The 22626-nt window shown below is 51.3% G+C and overlaps 1 protein-coding gene across 4 annotated transcripts in view; it reads left to right on the top strand.

The window, feature by feature from the left end:
- The window catches only part of Ctif (cap binding complex dependent translation initiation factor), a 262595-nt gene that overhangs the window by 157611 nt on the left and 82358 nt on the right, over positions 1 to 22626 (top strand). For 3 of the 4 annotated variants that reach the window (XM_036205046.1, XM_036205045.1, XM_036205047.1), the window contains exons 8-9: positions 16452 to 16944; positions 18361 to 18660. In XM_036205046.1, coding sequence (XP_036060939.1) covers positions 16452 to 16944; positions 18361 to 18660 — 793 coding nt within the window. The remainder of the gene's footprint in view (positions 1 to 16451; positions 16945 to 18360; positions 18661 to 22626) is intronic. The other variant, XM_036205048.1, reaches the window with a different exon arrangement.

Here is a 22626-nt window from a genome sequence, read left to right as displayed (position 1 = left end):
CGTTCCTTAGAATGGTTGCCACGAAGCATTTTCCCTGGCTTCTCCATGGCAGCAACTGTTGCTTCCCAGAGTGTTATGAAAACCTGCAGTTACCCAGCGGCCTCTGAGTGGGAGTGTCCAGACCTCCTCTTCTGCCTTCCAATATACACTGAGTCAAGACAGGGTCAGTGCGGAAAGCAGGCCCCTCTCCACACTTCCCATGGGACTGTGGTTAGGAACATGGGCATTGGGAAGGTGAAGGGGTCTGGCGGGCTGCCACTACCTCTCCAGCCTGGCAAGGCAGCCATCCTGTACACAGCATGCTCTGGGGCTGTCTGCAGTTCCGTGCCATCCCTGGGGTCTGGAGGCATTCTCTGCATTGGCACTGAGTGGAAGCCAGAGCTGTGGACTGATCCTGGGAGCGATCTCAGGCAAAAAAAAAACCATGACGTGTGGCTTAGTGGAGGCTGTGCATGCCATGTCCACTTGGGGGATGGCTCAGCTCTGCTCTCTCTTGCTTTTCCAATGATTTTCCTTTGGGACATATTTATTTCCTGGCTCCTTGCCTTTACGTGTGTGGGTTGCAACAGAGGGCATGGAGAGAGAAGGGAACTTTCTGGAAAGGTAGCTACAATTTTCACAAGGGAAGAAAAAGAAAAGGAAGTCTAGTCAGGAACCTTCTGGGGCTGGTCTACCTTGGCTAGTGGACCCCCAGAAGCAGGAGGGGATATAAGGCATGCTCCATGGGTAGGCCAGGCATGAGGGTCTTGGCCCCCTTATCCTTGGGGGCAGGGCATTCACTTCTCTGCTGTCTGACCAGGTGACAGCGCACTGTGCCACATGTCATTTAGGCAACTGTGTCTCCCTAGAATTGCACTGGTCTTCTTCCTGGTCACTGTTGGTTATCATGTCATAGTCCTGTCCTCTGTGACCCATAAGCAGCTGGCACCCATCAGACCTGGGCCTCCCTGCCATGCACAGAAGTTGGACAGGTCCTGAGGCAGCCACACCCGAAAGCTCCTGTCTTTGCCTCCTGCTCTGCTCCATGTGGCTTGGCCAGGCGTAGGTTGCCCTCTGTATGTGGTCCCTGTGGGGCCAATGTCCAGCTGAAGGCTCGTGGAGGTCATCTTACACAGCGCCAGACTCTGGCCCTTGGCGGCTCTGAACTACAACTTGACACCTCTCCCAGCATTTGACGAGCCCCTCCTTCATCTCAAGACTAAAGTCTTCACATTCCAAGCAGGAAGAAACTACAAAATGCCCATTCTTATAACATACATGTGCAAAAAGGTTCATAGTAAAACTCGTTTTTTTATACCCTAACTAAAAGAAAACAGCAGCAGTGATAATGTATTGTAAATGATACAAGTAAATTTAAAAGAAAAAAAAAAAAACTACCTATTCTACTGTAAACTGCTATGCATGGAATTCTAGGGTCTGTTTGGCTCTTATCCAAAGCCTTAGGGACTCTTTGGCTCTGCCCCTTCACCCACATCCAGGTCATCAGTGATTGGCCCAGCTTGACCTTGCAAATAAGCCCCCAGCCTCTGTCTTCTCTGTCTTTACCTGCAGAGCTCTGCTGCCTCTCATGAGCCTGCTCCTATAACCCTTGACCTCTCTGCACCCTGCCTTTGAAATGTCATCACTCAGTTCAGAACCTTTCGGTGGTTCCCCACTTTGTATAGGACAAAGACAAAGTCTTTCCAGTGATTTAAAGATCACCCCTCTGACCTTCTTCTGTCTTGCCCCTCGCCCTCACTCTGTGCTCCAGTCACATGGGCCTTTGTGAAGAGCTGGAACACATGAAAGAGCTCCTACCCCTGACCTTTGCACGTGCTAATCCGTCTACACGAATCATGCCTCTCCTTCATGGATCCATGGCTCTGCTCTACTTCCTCAAGTAATGTTCAATGTCACCTTCTCAGTGAGGCCTATCCTAACCCTTCTACCTGATGGTGCACCCCTACCAGAGGGATTCCACGATGCACCCTAACTCCCTGATCCTTCTTTCTGCCTCCCTAGCATTAGAGAACTTCATGTGCACCAACGCAGGGGTTTGTTCTGGACAGTACCACAGCTCCTTATCAAGTGGTGTCTGCAGCACAGCTTTGGTTCAGAGCGCTGTCTCCTTCCCCATAAGCAGACCGGGGCATAATGAACACACGAGGAGCATTTGTTAGTCAAATGAATACACAGGCAAGAGTTGACCAGCACCGCTCAAGTCTCTTCTGTTTCCCTCGGGGCCTGCAGCTCCTGGTGGTGCTACTGCCCACTGACTCAGCTGTCCCTCCTGGGTCTTCCCAACTATGGCTCAGACAGAAGCCCATTAGATGACCCAAGAGTTTCACCAGAAGCCAGGGTTGGCGAGGAAGGCATGTCTATCACCTCTGTCTAGGTGGCAGTCACCTGCCTCTTGGGTCCTCCTCCCTCCCTGGGTTCAGTCTGATCAGATGGTATTCAGTCTTTCTCACATCTCAACAGCTGGAAGACAGACTTGGTTCCTCTTAGCTTAGATGCCTCTCCAACCAGCACTGGGGACTTGTGGGCCTTGAGCCTAGGCAAAAATTTGAGGGACAAGCCAAACACCTGAGCTAAGTACCAGGCAAACTCAGTGGTGGCCCTCGACAACTTTGTGAAGGACAGGGTCCCTGTTTGATGGGCTTCGAGGAAAGTATTCAGTTGATCTGGAAGGCTTCATACTCTGTTAAATGGATAAAGACAGACAGGCCACAGGCAGCCCTGCTGGGGCCAACCCTGCCCTCTTGCTCTAGCCTGTGAGCTAAGTTCCAAACCCTCTGCAGTGGCTTCGCCTTAAAGAGACAGAGGACCCGCTGCCACCCATGGGCAGCTGTAGAGGCTGCGAGACTGTGCCATGGATATAGAAGCCCCAGCTTGGGTGGCACTCCAAGTATAGGCCTGGCAGAGGGCAGGCCTTACAGATACTACAGGAAGCTGAGAGGCTGGTGGGAGACACAGCTCTGGAATGAGATGGTGTCCAAGTTGCAGACATCACCCATTAATTCCCATATGCCAGCCTGGCTCCTGGATGCTTCTGGCTGAGACCTTCCAGGCCTGCCTGCAGCAGTTCATAAATCCCCAGAGAGCACATATGTGTTGGAAGGACTCTTACAAATATTCGTACCTGAGGTGCTCTCTGATACACAGTTCACGGACAAGGAAACCAAGTCAGACAATGCTTATATAGCTCGCTCAGTGAGACACGGTGAAGCAGAGGTCTGGCTGGGACCGAATCCCTTCTTCCTCTCCAGCCTGGAGGGACACAGCCGTTCCCTGACCTGCCCAGCAGTGTCTGACCTCCAGTGAGGGCTTCCTCCAAGAAGGCCTCCATCCTTCACCTCCACTGGCATCCAATCCCTTGAAGGCCCTGGTCTCAGGCTGATTTACCATGTTCTCCTGCCTGCTTCTGCCCCTCTGGTCTTGAGCCTGGGTTTTTTGGTCCCCAGATCATCCCACCCCTGGCCATGCATGGCCCTGCTGGACCACTCCTGCTCCCTAAACCCCACCTGGGTACCAGGCTCAACCCTGATCTTGCTATACTCCTCCCCTTGGCTCAGTGTATCTGTGGGCAGCACCTATACACCTGTATGACCAATGACCACCCAGTCAGGATATCCTCGGCAACTCGGGTGCTTTTCTGTGACCTGCCTAAGCTGTCACCTTCTCCTTGGTTTTTTTTTTTTTTTTTTTTTTTTTTTTTTTTTTTTTTTTGTGTGTGTGTGTGTGTGTGTGTGTGTGTGTGTGTGTCACTAGAGATCACAGAAATCCTGGCTTTGGAATACCTAATTCTGTTCCCTATATGTGGAATCCCAGCACAGCCCAAATTAGATCATTAAATAAATTACATGCCTCATTCCAAGCACTTGGGAGGTGGAGGCAGGAAGAGTTCCAGGAGTTCAAGGTCATCCTCATCCAGATAGCAAGTGAGAAGCCAGCCTGGGCTACATGATGGCCTGTCTCAAAACAAGCAAAAATGGTAGACATATTCCAGTTGTGTTTGTGATGTTTCTCTGTCCCCTACCTCTCTCTGTGTCCACAAATGCAACCTCATAAGAAAGTCTGTGGATTCTCCCAGCTTCCTACTTCCCAGCTGTGTGAACCGTGCAATTGTTTAATCTCTCTGGAATTGTTTCATGTGTATAAAATGAAGATAACAATGTTGCTGTCTCCCCTAAGGAGATGTAATGCGGTGGCTGGGTTGATTTGTGTTTGTTGGGCAGTGCCGTGGGCATAGATGGGACAATACGGATGTCACTCATCGGTTTGATACTTGTTACAGTAACAGAAAAGGAAACTGGGGCCCAGGTGGTTCCTTCTCTAGCCCAGTGATACTTAGATAGTTATCATAGGTTATAGAAGAGCTGCCTTGCCATCGTTCCTGGTACTCTCCCCTTGTTCGTGTTGCTAAGCTGTGTGTGCTATGGGAGTTGTCTACAGAGATCCCCAGGTGCCCAGGCTGAGAGTGTGCATCCCGGAGCCCATGCCAATCTCATAGCTCTGCCCACCTGGCCCCACAGCCTTATCACCTTCCTGGCAAATCAACCAGTTATTGCCTGCCTTACTTTCCCAGTCTGGTCCTGCCTGGGCTCTCCTGTGGGTGCCTAGAAGCTGTGCCTTCTGCCCTCTTCTTACCCTGGCTTCCCTTGGAGCCACATTGCCCAGGAAGGAACATGCATGCCTCCACTGAGAGGCAGCCAGTGAAGGCCACCAGGACTCCTGAGACCTGACATCCATACTCTAACATGCTCCCTTCATCCCCTAGCTCAGAACTTCCCCCCAGATCACAGCAAGAACCTCAACCTTTGTTTCCAGGGGAGCCAGACAGCCATAGCAGAGACCAAAGTGGCCTCTGCCTGTCTGCAGGGGTGAGTCAAGACAAGACTTCTCCCCACCAGAAGGAGGTTCCAGGGACAGACAAGGCACTCTCTAAGGGCTGACGTAACCAAGGTGCTGAGACCCAAATCTTGAGGCATGCCCCTTCCCCCTGCCACACACGCAGTGATCAGAACATCCCTCAGAGCTATAGGCCTCATGTCACCTAGAAGAGGCAAAACCTGCCACAAGAGCCGTGGGGACACGAGAGGTGACACTGCTGGGCTCAGGTCCCGGTACACAGAGGCAGTGAGAGCAGGGAGTGTGGAGTCCTGTTGACAAGTGGACTGGTGTGCCCTAAGTGAAGCATGGCGGCAGCTTGAAGGACCGTGGGCCCCTACGACGTCCACCACAGTCAAGAGGCCCTCAGAACGGTACTCTTCACCACTCTCCTGTGTCTACTTGACTTAGAGAAACGGACGCACCGACACAGAAAAGGGCCTTGCTCAAGGCCCTGCTTCTCGGGCCTGACTGCTCCAGAGTCCATTTCTCTTGGGAGCAATACACTGAATGGAAGTGACCGCAACCCATCCAGACACCATCAGCCAGTGGCTCGCTCCGCAGCCCCAGGAGCCACTCTGCCGATTGGAAGCTTTAGATAGTTTTAAATTATTTTATTAGTAGTCAAATAGTTCATTTCTACCCATAATGGACTTTGTTAAGGGGAGGGAGCACGAAAGAGCACAGATATTCAAAGTTGGAGGACTATGGAAATGGTGGTGATTCTGCTCATTTGCCGTGGGGTGTTCTGCCCATGTCAGAACATGGTGTTTTGAAATTCCTTTATAGGAAAATCATGATTTTTTTTCCTTCCGTAACTCATAATAAATGAAGGCGCATGCATCTCTGGCTAAATGGGGGAAGGTTTACTCTTTCCTCTATTTATGAATGTTGCTAAAGAATGCATCGCCATGCATGTTGACGCACATCAGTAACCCCAGCACTGTGGAGGCTGAGCTAGGAGGAAGCTACAAACCAAGACAGTTTCTCTGAAACTCAAAACAAAACAAACAAACAAAGATTATATTGAAAGTACTCCCTTCTAATTGCGTATCAATCTGAAAACCGTGTTTGATATCAAATACTTAATTGTTTTAATAGGTTTTGTTTTTGTAATGTCAGTGAGTGTTTACAAGATAATATGGCTGTAAAGATGAAAAGGCCAGAGCAAGAGCAGACTGAGGCTGTTCCTAAACTGCCTCGTGGCCCACAAGGGTAAAGACAAATAATGAAAGATCCAGCCTTTTCCCACCCGCCAAGTAGCAGGTCTCCTGACCTGTGTCATACAAGCCCAGCCTGGGATCCAGGGTCTTGTTTCCGTTCAACTGGCAAGTTCATCCAGAAGAGCAAGCCGATGTGCCATGGTGGGTGTTACTGCTCAGGGTCCTCCCAGGTCCCCTCAGACAGGACCCAGTACAGACCTATGTGTCTCGGTGACACACAGACCACAGAGACCCAGAGAGCCATGTCTGGAGCCAACAGTACTATCTCTGAGGTGACTGCCTGTCTGGGAGGAGGAAGGGGTCACTCGTTGGTTGATTTACTATATTTTATTTGGTTTTCCTAAACATAAGATACTAACTCAAGCAAAATTCTTGCCAAGTCTGTGGTGAGTCTGCCATTTCTTTCAGAATGTTCACTCCACGTCTCCATTTTAACCAAAAAATTTTTATGGTAACTGTTCCAGAATCTCAGAAAAGTTGAGCTTGAGGGCATGACTCAGTGGGTAGAGGTTTTGTCTAGCATGCATGAAGCTCTGGGGTTCACGCACTGCATAAATCCAGGCATGGCGGCACGTGCTGGATCAAATGTTAACTCATCCTCAGCTACAAAGCAAGTGTGAGGCCAGCCTGGGCTGTATGAGACCCTGTCTCAGAAAGCAAAACGAACAAACAAAATCCCAGAGAAGTCGTGAGATGCATACGTCTCCCCTTGGCTCAAAGTGCCGAACATGAACCTCGCCTCCCTCCCGCTAGCTCACTCTTTTCTGGTCTGTGGGCAAGCTGAGTTGCCAAAACAATGCCCTCTCCTGCCAAATATTTCACAGGCTGATCCTTAAGACAAAGTCTTTTACAGAAGGATGGTTGGGATCAGGACACTGAGTCCAGTCCACTAAAGGGCCGCTGAACGTATGCTGTCACTTATCCAAACCTGTCTGCAGTTGGTCCTGCAGTCTCCCAGGCACAGGACTCCTGTCTCCCTGCTGTCTGCTAACCCAGGACAGTTCTGTGGCCTCAGGACATCGTGGCCTTGACTGTGCTTAGGAAGGTGCTGTCTCTTTGTCATTGGCTCTCCTGGTTTGTCCCGGAGGTCAGGCTCAGGTCACTGACTCTGAGTGAGATCATGTCGCTTGTCAGGAGGTGATGCTGTCCTTGGGTCCTTTGTTGATTTTGGTTACCTGGTTAAAGAGGAGGCTGCCTGTTCTCTGCTGTCAAGGCTTTCCTTTTGTGATTCTGTGGGGACGTCATTTGAAACTACCAGTGTTCGGCCTTTCATCCTGTGGCCTCCATTGGTGCTTCTTGCTGGAAACTGTTGTTAATATCATGGTTACCAAATCATTTCCAAATTTCATCATTCCTTCTAAATATACTAGTTGGCTTTTTATCACAGGGAGTTGTCTTAAGTTGATTTTTTTTTTAAATTTTATGTGTATAAGTGCTTTGCCTACATGTATGTATGTGCATCATGTGTGTGCCTGGTGCCCCTGGAGGCCGTGTGGGCACGAGGAACCAAACCTTGGTCCTCTGCAGGAACAGCACGTGCTCCTAACCACTGAGCCATCCCTCCAGGCCTTTTGTTGTTTGCTGTTGTTTTGGTTTGTTTGAAATAACCAGGCTGGTCCTGGCCTTGCGATCATCGTGTCTCTGCCTCTCAAGTGCCAGTATTATAAGAGAACACAACATGCCTGACTCATCCTTGGTTGGTATTTTCTTAACGATTGTCATACTGGGGATGAAACCAAGAGTCTCATGAGTGCCAGGCAAGAGATCCAGAACCAAACCCCACCCCCCGAATTTGGACACTAGAAGAGGAAGTCCTTGTCACCCATCTGAGTACCCCCGGAACGCTGCTGCTTGGATGATTAGGCATGCCAAGTGAAGGTTATAACTTCACGTCTGCTACAAGTCCCTAGTGTTCCAGAAGGCTCTACCCCGAGAGAGTATCTGCTGGGAAGCATGTCCCCAGGTGGCCTGGTTGGAGTGAGAGAGGCCATGTGTGAGCCCGTTGAAGGCCCTTTGGGGTCATGTCTCACCACAGATTCATCAGTCCATCAGCCCCAGCTGAAAAATGCGACCCGAGGGAGGTACTGCCTCAGGCAACGCCATTTTGCGTTTCCTCTCCTTCCTGGGATGGAACAAATGGCCCTTCAGGGACGGCGAACCTGTCAGTAATGAAGTTGTGAGAGGAGGAGGCTGCCCCAAGAGGGTGGCTGCTGTGGGATGGCTAATGGATTAATGTGGCCAGCAGCCCGGCCCTACCGATCCTGGGAGCTCCTGGTACTCCTCAGCCCATGAATCCCGACCAGCTCCTGGCCCGCTGGAGCACCTTGACCTCCCCTACCTCAGGGGCATCTACTTCCCCTAGGGAAGGCCTAGTGCCCTCCAGGTCCACCCATAGCCTGGGATGCTCTCCATGGGTGTTCTGAGGCTGCCAGGCACAGCCCTGCACCTGCCTATGCTCAGAGGCCCCAGATTGGCCCTCTGGAAGGTGCCTGCCGCTGCCTCTGCCTGTCTGTCAGGCAGGCACTGTGTTTGAGACATCAGAGTTACAGCCTGCTTATCAGATAAAATCATCTGGGTTAACCTGCAAGGCTTCCTTGCACATCCGGAGATATGCACATCCATCAGAACGGGAGCGTGTGCCTGCGGTGTCCTTTGATGTGGGAGTCATGGGCTCTGTGGCAGGCAGACTTGCATGTTCTTCCGCTCTGTCACTTGCTAATGAACAGACAGGAGTGGAAGGGAGCTCTTTGTGAGGATGGTGGCCCCTGTAAAGTGACAACCACAGAGCAAGGAGGAGAGACTTGTGTGTGCTCTCTTCATCCACAGAGAGTTAATCCACACCCCCGATCCTAGGACCCGACCCAGAGCCTAGCAAAGTTTCTCCACAGAACTTAGGGTGGTCCTTCTACCCTTCTTCCTGTCTCCATACCACCCTCTGTTAGTGTCTCTGCATCTCTCCTCCTATAATAGTTTCCCTGTTCTGTGTGTCTTTCCAACCCCTCCTCTTCCAAGAAGTCTCCCTAGCTGCGTCCTCAGAACTCACCAGATGTCAAGTCCTGTCCCGTGCTCTTGTTGATAGACTTCCAAGGACCCAACAGTGCCACTTGTATTTTTTAAGATTCTGCAATCAGGGATATTTGTCTCGTAGTGACCTGAGATACACCAGACACTGATAACCTGAGTCAAAGGTAGCAAAGGAAAGCTCTAAATGCAATCTATGGTCTCGGGCAAGGCTATCCCCGAAGATTTATTCATTTCATTTCTGTCAGCAGTTAAAAGTACAAACTGCTTTTGCAGAGGACTCAGTCTTCGTTCCTAGCATTCACATGGGACAGCTCACGACTGCCATTGTGGAGTCGACAGGCTTGTGTGTGCTGCCCCAGGGAGCACTCTGTGTGCTCTCCTCCCTAATCCACAGAGGACAAGTCCCCGGGCTCCCAGTGGGTTTCTGAAACTGTAGCTATCCTGCATTTCCCCTATGTTACAATTTGATTTACAAATTAAGAACAAAGAAATTAATAGCAACTAATAAGTTGGAACCATTATTTTTTAAAAAATGGATTCAGCCAGGCAGTGGTGGCGCACGCCTTTCATCCTAGCACTCAGAAGGCAGAGCCAGGTGGAACTCTGTGAGTTCGAGGCCAGCCTGGTTTACAGAGCAAGATCCGGGACAGGCACCAAAACGACACAGAGAAACCCTGTCTCAAAAAACAAAACAAAAAAAAAAAATGGATTCTAATAACAGCTCTCTGTGTCTTACATGCTGTGGTCACCCAGTTTGTGTGCCTGTGAAATGACAAAAGATTCTGATGAGGAACTGAAGAGAACCTGGCTTTTGCAGTTCCAGGTGCAATTGCAAGCTAACACGTATTTAATTGCCCTTCACAATGTCACAGATAGAAGGTTCATGCTTGTTGAAGTTCTTAGCAACCAAGGTGTATGGGTTTTATTCTTTTCCTTATTAAGTAAAAAACATTACCTTTTAACTTAAAGTACTTTATAGCTTTCCCTTGCATAACTCTGTCACCCTATAAGTCCTCTCGAGCTGTAAGATCATTAGTAAGAAAAATTCAGGCTACTTGTTCACAAATACTACAGTATCCCAACAGCCAATCTTCTAACCAAGACAGATAATAGGTGTCTAACGGGCAGGTAGCATATACAGTGTGGATACATCCCAGGGACCATTCACCTCCCAGGTGGGATGGAACAGGAAAATAGCATTCGACTTAAAACCCGTGAGTGGCAAACTCTGAAATTTTTCACATTGTGTTTTCAGAGCATGGTTAAGGTGTGTGATTTAGAGTGTGGAAAGCCACCCTGCAGGTGAGGTGGGACTCCTGTCTCCTGGAGACGTAAATGTGAGTGTGTGTAAGAGATGAAGATGCTCGCTCCAGTCTGGGTCACCTGTGCTGGCCACAGGCCTCTCTCTGTCTGTAGCATTTCCTCCAGCCCTGGGCATGGGATGGAGGTAGAATGCTCCAGGGGTGTGGGGCAATGCACTGAATTGCAGAGAGAAAGGCTAGAATGATGAGCATGCTAGGCATCTCCTGAGTGCCAGCCCACCTGGTGCCCTATGGGGACTGTTAGACTGTTTGGATAAAACAGTGCCTGACTCAACACTGGAAATACATTTTCTATTTGTTTACATTCCATAGATACAGTAAGGAATGAGAGAAGTTAAGGAATTTGTCCAAAGTTGCTCAGCTACACTGTAGAGTCAAGATTTGAACTCAGCGAATTTGGCTCCAAAGTCCCCCAATTTTGAATAACTATGCAGCTCAAAGAAGAATAACTATATAGCTCAAAGATGCATAGACATGCCAGCAAGTTGCAGTGAGGGGCCACAGGCTGGGCCTAGAGACAGCAAGGCCTAGCTGGGCCAAGTGGAAGGGCGAGGGCCTTCCCCTGGAACCACGCCACCAGGTTCACGTGGAGCCTGACAGCTCCCAAGGGCAGCCGCGTGCTCTTCCCATGACATCATACTGCCTCAGAACTTTGAGGCCAAGGATTCTTGGAATGCTTGATTCATCCTGGAACAAAAATAATACTGCGTATTTATAACGTGCCTTTGTACCCCAAAGGCTTTCCTGGGCTTTATTTCATTGAAAGCTCATGCCAGCCTTGTAACTACACAGGAATCAGAGAGGTGGGAAGCCACACTGAGCAGCACCTAGCAGAGTTCTGTAGTCCCATGCCACAGCCAGGAATACCAAGGCACAGGCACTGCCTGGCTTGCCAAGGCCACTTAGCAAAGCCTTGATGAACAAGGTACCCAAGAGCCCTGGTTTCCAACAAGAGCGAGTTGAGAAACAAGGGCTCATGAGCCACCAAGTTTCCCCAGGAAAGCCACTTCCTTTAGCCGCTACCCTCCCTCCCAGAGACAGAGCCCACGGCTCTGCCCGCCCTCCCCCAAGGGGCAGCAAGGGAAGCCAAAGGGCCACCCTGAAACTTGGCCCTAGCCCCCAGGCTCCAGCCACAAGCACCACAGACAAGATGGGCAAAGGATCGTTCCCAGTGCAATTGGAACCCAAGGCCATGCGTGGCTCCTGTGGTTTGCCCCAGACACAGTGGAGCCCGGGCTGGAAGGCTGTTTTCCCCACAGCTCTCCTTCCCACAGGCCTCGCCTCCTGTCCCTCCCCTTGATGCCTAAGCCTTTACTTCTGCTTGTCTAACCCTCTGCACCCCACATTGTCTCAGGATGACCCATAGCCTCCTCCCCCCGTGACTTTGGCCAAAGTGTTCTGGAGAGTGATTGTAGTGACTCAGCAGCAGTTTACCAGCTACCCCGGACTTCAGGATCCTGGAACAAACTTGAACCGTGGGCCAGGAAAGCACAGTAATCAAGACTGTTCATGTAAGGGCCAGACCACCAAGTTCTAACCCAAAGTTCTGCTGGCCACTTGCAAACTAGGACAAGACACCCTCCCTGTGCCCTGCTGATGTCACTGCTGCCCTGCTTACCCTGAGGGTAAGGAGAAGCTATGCCTGGCATGCTGTCCGTGCATCACATATGTTGGCCATCTTTGTTACTGCGGCTCTGCTCCCCTGAAGTCTCAAGTCCTCTGTTACCTCCAGGAGCCCTCTGAGCAGGGCTGGTGACAGGGTGTTCAGCCTGCAGACTGCACAGGACGATGTGCTTAGAAGGACCTGTGCTTGAGTGAACGCTAGGCTGTGCCTGGCACAATCTCAGAGATCCGTGATGGAGGACTGTCATTTTCTCTTTGCTCTAGGTTCTGCACATTCTGTGCTAGCCTGCCTTAAACCCCGAGAGTAGGCGAAATCCGTCTCCCTGCTGGTTCGCCTTTGTCTCCTATCTCTGGTCATAGCTAGATCTAGCTTCTGTAAATGGTAGGCTAGTGTCTCTAAGCCCTGGTATAGACATTGAAGTCCCCACTATGAGCCACCAAACCCCAGGACACTGAGAACTGTTGTTCCAGTGTGCAGCCGAAGAACAGGCTAGTAGGAGAAACAGTAAGAGGCAGGCATAGACGGTGACCATGGTGGACATCAGGACAGGATTCTGGGCTGTTTAACTCTGGATGAGACTGGAGCAATGATGAGAAGGTACACAGGGACACTGGACACCTTATGCCACTCACTCACACACGACCCTCCAAGGAGCCCAGTGACAACTTGGATCAACCTTCAGGTGGAGCCAGTTTAAATAAGGAAGTGATGAGTGAACCAACACAATTGAGGACGAGTGTTTTCTCTTGCTACATGGTACTCAGGGCCAGCAAGCGCCTGTGTCACCACAGGAAGGGAACATCTGCTGGCCAGGTGGCTGTCTGGTGTCCCACACAGTGAAATGTCACACTTCCAAGAGGAGCACCTTCCCGGACTGGAAGAAACTTCAGTTTTGAGCTGTTTCTTTCCAACCCTGAGCGGGTGTGGGGAAAAAAGCCACAGAGGATGGGAGAAGCTACGGCACCGTGTCGGGGGAACAGGGATGTTCCAATGCCCACCCTCAGGGAGGAATAAATAGTACTGGGTTCCCAGCCGAGTTCCCATCTTCCTGTAAATGGAGGCCGGAGGAGCAGTTGGCTCTCCGTCTCTGGGCCTCGTGTACCAATGCTAGGCAAAGCAGCCCCCGTGTTGCGGGGAAATGCCTCCGACACCGAGCCCCGGAATTTCATCTTAGTCTTGGACAGGGGACACGGGAGCTGGTACAAAGAACAGGAGGTGGCCGGGGGGGGGGTAGAGGTGCCCTGCTGTAATGACCAGGCATCACTTTTTTTTCCTGAAGTCAAGAAACCAGAGTCCCTGTGGACTTTCCAAGTCACTGGCCCAGGAATTGTACTTTCAGAATTTTTAAGCAGACCTACAAATTATGTGGTAAAGGGTCCCACATGGAGAGAACTATAATAAGCCAGTGGGCCTTGGACTATCTGGTTGGGAGCTATTATGAAATTTAAAGGAAAAAAAAAAAAAGGAACAGAGAAACATTTGTCTCTCTTTGGCCTGATGTTAAAACCATTTTTTTAAGAACAAAATTCAAAGTTATTCTCTGTACACACTCACCTCCCAAAATGCAGCTGTGGGGCGTTCTGAGAGCTTTGTTTCTTAAAAGAGAGTTTTAGAGTAAATATCTGATTTCAGAACCAAAAGAAGAATCAACTAAATGAATGGTAGAAAAAGCGTAAACTGACGGTTTCCATCCTGAGACTGTGTTGTGTTTTTTTTTCCCTTGTCTTTAACAGCAGGTGCTTCCAGGGGCTCTAGGGGAACTCGTTCTCATCCCCTGAGGCAGCCCCTCACCTGAGAATAAGGGTCAGCTCCAACAATGGAAAGGCAAATTAATAGACATTTGCCCTTTGTGGTGAATGCATGTGGGGGGGGGGTGCACAATGCCCCCAAAACTAGACCACATGTACGCATATCTGACACCAGATTCGGCCTTCACGCTCACCCACTTTTAGGAGGAGAAACAACTCACCCTGACCCAGCCAAACCCAAACCCACAGGTCTCGTGGGGAGCAGCCAGCTGGCCCCTGCCAGAGGTATCAATGAAACCTAGCACCGGCAAACACAGAGGGCAGCGTGCTGGCTTTAGCCAGCTCACCCAGCTACCACTTACAAATATTTGTGAATGGCCAGAGCAGGGAAGCCTGGGCCACCATGGTTGGGGAACAGGGCTCAAGCCCATCTGTCCATGATTCCAGTGGCCCTCTGGGCTCCTTGCCAGGCAAAGAACATGGGCCCGCTGTGGTTGTTTCCACAGAAGTCTCTGGGAATCCAGCCCTGTGCTCTTAGGAAACTAGACCTCAGAATAAATGAGGGACAGACTGAAGGTGGCCTTCCAGGTCCCATGACGAATGCACAGGTCTGCCGTCTTTGGAAGCCTCAGTGGGCTTGTCTAGAAGAAAGGAGGCTGAGGGTTCAGCTCAGTGGTTGAGCACTTGCCCAGCATGTGTGAGCATTTAAATTCCATCCCCAGCTTCTCGTGCTCCCTCCCTCTCTCTCTCTCTCTCTCTCTCTCTCTCTCTCTCTCTCTCTCTCTCTCAAAAAAAAAAGGTTCATAGTCCACATGCACACAGAAGTCAGACCCAGCAGTCACTTGCCCTGAGAAGATAACAGACTGAAGAAAGGCTTCCTGCTCCTTCCCCAGTGCTACCTGTGTTCCTGTTCAGCTTCCCAGAGCAAAGCTGAGCCACCAACTAAGCTCCATATCAAGTCCTCCTTTTGAACCCAGTATATCTGAGTTAGGGTTTCTGTTGCTGTGATGAAACACCATGACCAAAAAGCAAGGTGGGGAGGAAGGGGTGTTGTCTGGCTTCCACTTCCACATCACTGTTCAGCATCAAAGGAAGTCGGGACAGGAACTCAAACAAGGATGGAACCTGGAGGCAGGGGCTGATGCAGCGGCCATAGAGGGGTGCTGCTTACTGGCTTGTTCCTTGTGGCTTGCTCAGCCTGCTTTCTTAGAGAACCCAGGACCACCAGCCCAGGGATGGCACCACTCACAATAGAAGGGCCCTTCCCCATCAATCGCTAATTAAGAAAATGCCCTGCCGCTGGATCTTATGGAGGCTTTCTCTCAATTGAGGTTCCCTCCTTTCAGATGACTCTAACTTCTGTCAAGTGACAGAAAGCTGGCCAGCACACAGAGGCTTAACTGCCCAATCAAGAGGGGACACTTGAGGATGGGCTGCTTAGCTTGCCCTCCATGTTCCATCAGGGCTGTGGGTGCCAAGTCAGATGTAGCGTCTCGGGTTACCCCACATCTCCAGGTAAACAACAGCAAGGCCAGGGTGACTTCTTTCTAGAGCCCTTGATGGTCAGCCATGTAGAAATGGTGTCCTCCTTTAGGTGGACAGGTTGGTGGCCTTTTTTCTTTTCCCACTTGGAGGGGTAGCTGCTGGGCAGAGAGAGAGAGAGAAATCCCAGGAATGGTGAACGGGAAGCAAGACACTTTTCAAGATGAACTGGGAAGGAGCTTGTCCTTTGGGGACATTTCTTAGGCCATGGCTATTAGGCACCCCCAAAGTGACAGGAGTTGTAAGGTCAAGCATTATCTGCCAGGGGATTTCCAAGGTTACCCTCTGGGCTTTTGACAGGAAGAAGGAAGGAAGGGAGGGAGGGAGGGAGGGAGGGAGGGAGGGAGGGAGGAAGGAAGGAAGGAAGGAAGGAAGGAAGGAAGGAAGGAAGGAAGGAAGGAAATGGTCTTGCAATTAGAGAGCCTCCCTCTGCCTAAAGCCACGTTTTAAATATCACTCCACATTCATATTCCAGGGCTGCCAAAACGCAGGGTCACCAATGGGTATCTAAGACACAGGCCTTTTCCCTCACTGTTCAGAGGTATCAACAGAGTTGCGTTCTCCTGCCCCCTCTCTTCTTGGTTTGCAGATACCAACTGATGCCTCTGCATGTGTGGCATCCCTAATATCTTTGAGTGTGTACAAATTGTTTGTCATTATAAGGGCCCAAGTCAGCTTGGATTGAGGACTCACCCTGGGGGGCCCTTAACTTTGTTCGTCTTAACTTGTTCGTATCTTTACAATCTCAGTTGGCCTGGATAGTCACGTTCTGAAGAATGGGGTTAGGGCTTCAACGCATGAGTATTATCAGATCATGCTGCTTTCAGGGGACAGAACCAGGAGGGTTCACCACATCTTCTGTTGGTCCTTCCAGATGTTTGTTCCATAATACATACATTGGCGCACTGCGTAACGTGAGTGAAATGCTGTCTTTCAGAGAGAGCTTGACTTCCATCCTCTCTGATGGCTCCTGGGAGGCTAAGTGGTGGAAGAATGGCTAATGAGCTAGGTACTGACTCCTGCTCCAGTGCTCCGATGAAGAGGTCCTATCAGTTCACTTTGTAACCTCTCTTCTCCACCTCTCCGCTCTCCTTTGTAGACGGCAGCAGAGACCTCCAGGAGGGAGTAAACCCCAACAGCATGGGGACCATCAGCCAGGCAGTGCCAAACACAACAGGGACCACCAGAAATCCTACCAAGGGGGCTCAGGGCCCCACCCCTCAGGGAGGCCCACACACCACGGCTACAGCCAGAACAGGCGCTGGCACCATGGCAACATGAAGCACCCACCAGGAGACAAGGGAGAAGCAGGCAGCCACCGCAACGCCAAAGAGACCGTGACCGTTGAGAACCCCAAACTTGAAGATACCCCCGGGGACACCGGACACAGTGGCCTTGAGCCTACCTGCAGCCCTGATGCCCTGGCCCCAACAGCTTCCGAGAGGCCAGCCCCACAGCCACCTGGGGGGCCAGAGGCTGAGACCAAGCATAAAGACAGTGTTCTTCCCGAGCGCCTCGGGGAGCGGCCCAAAATCACCCTGCTCCAGTCTTCCAAAGACAGGCTGAGGCGAAGGCTGAAAGAAAAGGTAGCGGTAATTGACTTTTCCTTGTTCTCTTGTAACCGGGAGGACAGCTGAGAGGTAGGCTCTTTGACGGGTGGGCTGCGGGTGGAGCCTCATGGCTTGGAACCTCTTTGAAAGGATGCAAGGCTTCTGTGGCTGTGTGGATCCACCACACCAGCTCATCCTCGCCATGGGTATCGCTGGGGCACCACAGGCCAAGCCCATGGCAGCTGTACTTGAACCCCTCCAACAGATACTGGCTCCTCACCTCCTGTCATTCTCTGCCATACACACAAAAGGCCTTGAGAACAAAGGGAAATTAGATGTGATTGTATAAGATGCTATGGGGCAGGCAAGAGCTGGGTCCTATTGGCCCCGCTCCAGGAGTCAGACAAACTTCCCCTGAAGAGGTAGGTGGTCCCAAGGGGACTGGAGAAGAAAGAGGTCCCTTAGGAGCCTACGCTCATGTGGCACACTCCATGGTAAGGCTCCAGGAGAGTTCCAGGGCTCTTCAAGTGTCACCGTGTCATCCCCAAGGGAATGGGGGCTCAGAGAAGGAACCACGTTCTCAGTGTGTGTGGCCATGGAGAGCCTCACATCACCTCCAGCCCAGAGCTCCCAAGTTGAGAACAGAGCGCCAACATCGTATCTCACTGTGCTCGCCACTCCTTGGCTGTGTCCCTCACCCCAGCAGGGACAGCCATTGTGTTCCCGGGCCACTGGTCTATTCTGTTCCAGTGCATGTTGTGTGAGAAAACCTCATGCCACTTTCTGCCTTTCCAGTCAGTGGTCCAGCCCTAGTTACTGGGCACTCCCCTAAGAGCATAAGCGAGGTGAGGGTTTTATTTTCTTTCAGTTCTCCTCCTAGAAGCACCAGCCATTTGAATAGCACATTAGAAGATTCCTTAGTGTGCAGTATTTGTGTGCAGAGGGACAGCCAGGACTGCCACATGGGATGCTGAGCCAGGGCCAAGTCCACATGGAGCCATTCACCCAAGAACATGACTGTCTATGACATTTAGAACAGGACACCTGGAGGCTACACCCAGGCCACTCCCAGAACCACCACCGATGTTTTAGATTCTACTCACCCCAGCCTGGTCTTCCCTGCATCATTTTCTCTTTGATCCAGTTTTCTATTTATCATCTTACTTCATCTTTGATAATTCCCATTAAATCATTTCTAGATTAAGGGATCTGATGGATGGGAGGGGGGGTGCGTATAGGAGAATCCTGAATAGACGCTAGAACTCATAAGCACTGTCAGCCCAGGACATCACAGCAGCTAAGGTTAAAGTCAACAAGGAGCAGTGAGGCATGAGGGTCTCTGGTGGGAGTTGCCTTCCCTCACCCCTTTCTCTCTGGGTTCTCTCTTCTCCCTTCAGCCCAGTCCAATCCCACCGAGGCTTCACTCAGGTGTGTTTTCCTTGTCTCCCATACCCCCAGGAAGAAGTGCCGGTTGAGACAAGCAATCCTCAGCCAAACAAGATGGACAAGTTGATGGAGATCCTGAACAGCATGAGAAACAACAGCAGTGACGTGGACGCCAAGCTCACCTCCTTCATGGAGGAGGCCCAGAACTCCACCAACTCCGAGGAGATGCTGGGAGAGATCGTGAGGACCATCTACCAGAAGGCGGTGTCAGACCGCAGCTTTGCCTTCACGGCCGCCAAGCTCTGCGACAAGATGGCACTCTTCATGGTCGAGGGGACCAAGTTCCGGAGCTTGCTCCTCAACATGCTCCAGGTAACCGGACACCGACAGCTGCCGCTCCTCTCCCCTGCCCCTCCGACATGGGTTATTGCTAGAGAGAGGGCTACAAGTTCTGACGGCAGTTGAACTTGTCCCAAGTTCCTTGCCTGATTAATTATAGAAAATAAGAAGGCATCGAGGGGTGAGGGATGCGCGGCCGGATTTGTGTGTGTTTGTGTGAGCGCTCCATGGTTACGGAGGACCAATATAATTTTATAGGTGCGTTTTGTTCAGCCGACCTTTCTATTTTCATGATAAGAGGCTGGTTACAAAGAGCCCTGTGCTTTGACCTCTACATGTCTGAACAGCCATGAACTTGCTGTGGACCTGTCTCTTCCCCCCTTCTTCCCCCTTCTTCTCCCCTCTTCCTCCCTCCCCCTCTCCTCCTCTTCCTCCTTCTCCTTCTTCCTAGGGACAGCCCCAAAGAGCTTGATGGCTATACACTGGTATAACAGAGAGAGCAAAACCTTGAAGGTCAGGATGGGGACTATCTGTCTGCTAATACATTGAAACCCCAAGAAGAAGGAAAGCGTGGCAATCCCAGATTTTCTTGATGCCTGGTACCTTCCCGCTCAATGTCCCTTGCCCTCCAGAGGGCTTCTCCCCAACCCTCTTGTTGCTGTCTGCCAGAGACCAGTGTCTAGCCACAGACTGACAGGCAAGGGTGTAATAAGTGTGGGCATGCGCACTCAGACTGAGTCCATGGCATAAGTACCTGCCATGTATGGTAACCTGGTGACCCCAGCTGTGGCAACATCAAAGAGAAATGGCAGTGGAGGATGGTGTGGCAGCCATATCAGCCAGAATACCGTTTTTGGAGACTCTAGATAGGGAAAAAATGCCTTTCCTATGATTTTATACAACAGAGACCAGTTAAGATACAATCTGTGTCATCAGGCCTGGTAAAGCAATCCCCCGGGGAGGGAGGAAAGTAGGGTGACAGAACTAGAGAGACCACCTGCAGGAAGAGGAAAGTGGGGTGACTGTATGCCAGGCCATCCAAGCAGTGCCACTTCTGAAAGGCAAAGGGGCTCCCCTCATAATTACACGTGGACACGTGGACAACAGAAGTGCATACACAGGGCACATGGCCCCCTGGTTCGTGGTTTGCTGTGTTGTCCCTAAAAGCAGAGAGGAGATCATGACTGGCCCACCTGCCTGTGGTGCACTGGGCCATGCCTGTCCTCGTGTGTGTGTGTGTGTGTGTGTGTGTGTGTGTGTGTGTGTGTGTCGCTGTCTGCAACCTGAGCCTCCCTGGCCAGCCTCAAGCTTCTCTCCAGCTTCAAGCTGTGATCAGGTTGCCATTCCTGGATCGCCCATGCTCCCCTGGTGATGAATTCCCGCATTACCTGAGGGATTTGCACATGGGCATGTTCCTCGCAGGCCGGAATGTCCTGGGAGAGTGGAGAGGGTGACAGATAGGCAGGAGAAGTCTGTCTGCCATAGGTCACCAGGCACGGGGGACTCAGGGACAGGGTTGGCCTCAGACTTGATTGGGGGATTTTTTTTCCAGAGAAGGGTCAGAATTGAGTACAAGTTCTAGACCAGGGCTGCTAGCTGTAAGAAATCCATGCAGCCCCCAGCAGACAAGCACACGGCTTTGTGGCACCCAGGAAAGATAATTGGCTGCAGGGGCTAGCCCAAGATGGGCTATTTTTTTCTAGAACCCATGGCAAGAGCAATTTAAGTTAGTGAAATCCTATTGTGAGCCCTACCTAGGTAACAAGCCCACATGGAGTGAGAGGGCTGGGACACAGCTGGGTGGGAACCGAATGCTGGAAAACCAGAGGCTAGACCTGGTCCAAGCATCAACAGTCAAGGCCTCTGCAAGTCCCCCAGGGAAATGCTGCTGGAGATGTCAGGACCTCAGAAATGGGCACAAGTGACCCCACATAAGCCTTTTCTTACCGCTCCAAGACCTGGCCCCAAATGAAGCAGTCTTGGGCTCCCCTATCCTCCCAAACTGCCCTCGCTCACATTGCCACTCAATGGTATGAATGATTCAAACTTTTTGACCACCCCCAGAAGCCAGCTTGTCCCAGGGGCACTGACATCCCGCCCCCCTGCTCCCCAATACCACCCTGCAGCCAGACTGAGCCCCCAGCTTCACTCTAGTAGACAAACTCCCCCATCTTGTCTAGAATTCTCTTTTGAATTCTCTTCTTCTCTTCCACCTAGTCCTCAGCCAGAACCACCTCAGACACCACTGCCCTGGAAAATCTGCCAGACTCTCCCACTCTGTGTTCCTGCAACATTCTACCCTTCTCTGTCCCAATACCTGTCTCTCTGTTCTGTCACATGACTAGCACCGACTGGGTGTCCAAGGACACCCAGCAGCAACCTTGGAGCTAAGGGTTTCAATGTAGACAGGAAAGACCGGAAGTGCATCTCGGGACCACAGGAACCCATAGCGGCAAACAAAGCATGTTTTCATGGTCCTGCTTCCCCAGGATCTGATGGGTGGGCACCACCTCTGCTGGGCACAGCCCTGTGTCTGGCTAGCTGCTCGTTGCTGGTGCTGGCAGGTCATGGTCATGGAGGAATGGCTATTATAAGAGGAAAACACCAGAAACTTCCCTCTCCCATCTCCCAGTCAAGAACAGAACCCCAGGAGGCAAACAGGACTCACATTGTAAGCTCCAAGGGTGCACCCTTCTGGTGACCCATAGTAATGGGGGAAGGCCATGTGCCTAACTGGAACATTTGTGGCTCTTCTGTAGGCCACCCCCCTTCACCAGCTTCCTGTGAGCCAGTGTGGGAGCCCTCTGAAAGGTGGAACCAAAGGCTTGGCCTTGACACTTGGGCTTCTGGTGATTGACCAAAGCCCCTTGGGCTGTGAGGAAAATCTTAGCTGTGTCAGGTGAGGTGCCTAAGGACCCATGGCTCCCTGACTCTAGAGAGGAAACCTGCTTATCTGCTTGGGTCTCTGTTCCTCCCTGCAATCCAGGAGGCGGCAGTTAGAGCAGGCCTTTCAGAGAAGCCTAATTCATGGCCGCTTGCCACCCAACCTGGGAAATCTAAAAGGAGAAGCAATAGACCCGGAGACTCTTCCCACCTGTCCTCCTCACACCTCTGAGGGAGCCTGTCTTCAATGCCCGCAGAGCCCTTCCCTCCCTGAAGCCCCTGACCTCTGTCCACTCGGTCGCACTTGACTCTGGATCCCCAGCCAGCCCCACGTCCAGTTGGCAGGCTCTGAGCCGGCCGACATGGCTGCCGTACAGGCTCTGAGGCCCAGCTTAGCGACAGGGACTGCAGAGGGGCCAGGTGTGAAGTGCCCCATACACACCCTTCCCAGCAGCTGTTTCTGGACGTGGCCCTCCCTGGCCGAGTACTCTTCCGGTCTGGGCTTTGGCGTGAGGAGGCGGCTGCAGCAACATGGCAGGGAGAGGGGCAGTCTTTAATGTGGTAAATACTCTGCTGCAGAGGTCCAAGATTCCTGCTAGGTGGGGCTTCAGTGCCCACAAATGGGGTAGAAAATGGGGTGTGGAAGATAGACATAGGTCCTTCCCAGAGAGACTCTCTCCATCACCCTGTCAAGAAATCTGAAACTCTTATTTTCTTCATGGGTCCCATAGGCCTCTCGTAGACCCCATCACCAGTCCTACAGATCAAAATTAGTCAGTTCTTAGATCTAAGCCAGCTCCAGCTTTTGCCTTCGATATGGGCACTTTCTTAGTAGTGTGCTCATTAAGTAAAATTCTGTTCATTAAGGGGACATTTCTTGAACATCTATTATGTGCCAAGCCCGGAGTCTTCACTAAAGTCTCCACCTCTGTTCCTGCTGAGCTTCTGGTGATGTTGCCAGGTTGGTCCAGGGGCCATACTTTTTGGAAGCAAAGCATTGGGTAGTTTGTAAGAGTGGGGTCACTTTCATGGCTGGGCAAACAGGCACAGACCCTTACCCATATGACTGTCCACTGTGGGGATCCAGCCTGAGCATACTACATTTCAGACCCCAGG

Source organism: Onychomys torridus, chromosome 13 (assembly GCF_903995425.1).
Source record: "Onychomys torridus chromosome 13, mOncTor1.1, whole genome shotgun sequence".
NCBI lineage: Eukaryota > Metazoa > Chordata > Mammalia > Rodentia > Cricetidae > Onychomys > Onychomys torridus.
Note: the sequence above shows the minus strand (reverse complement) of the source record. Positions and strands in the feature narration are given on the sequence as shown.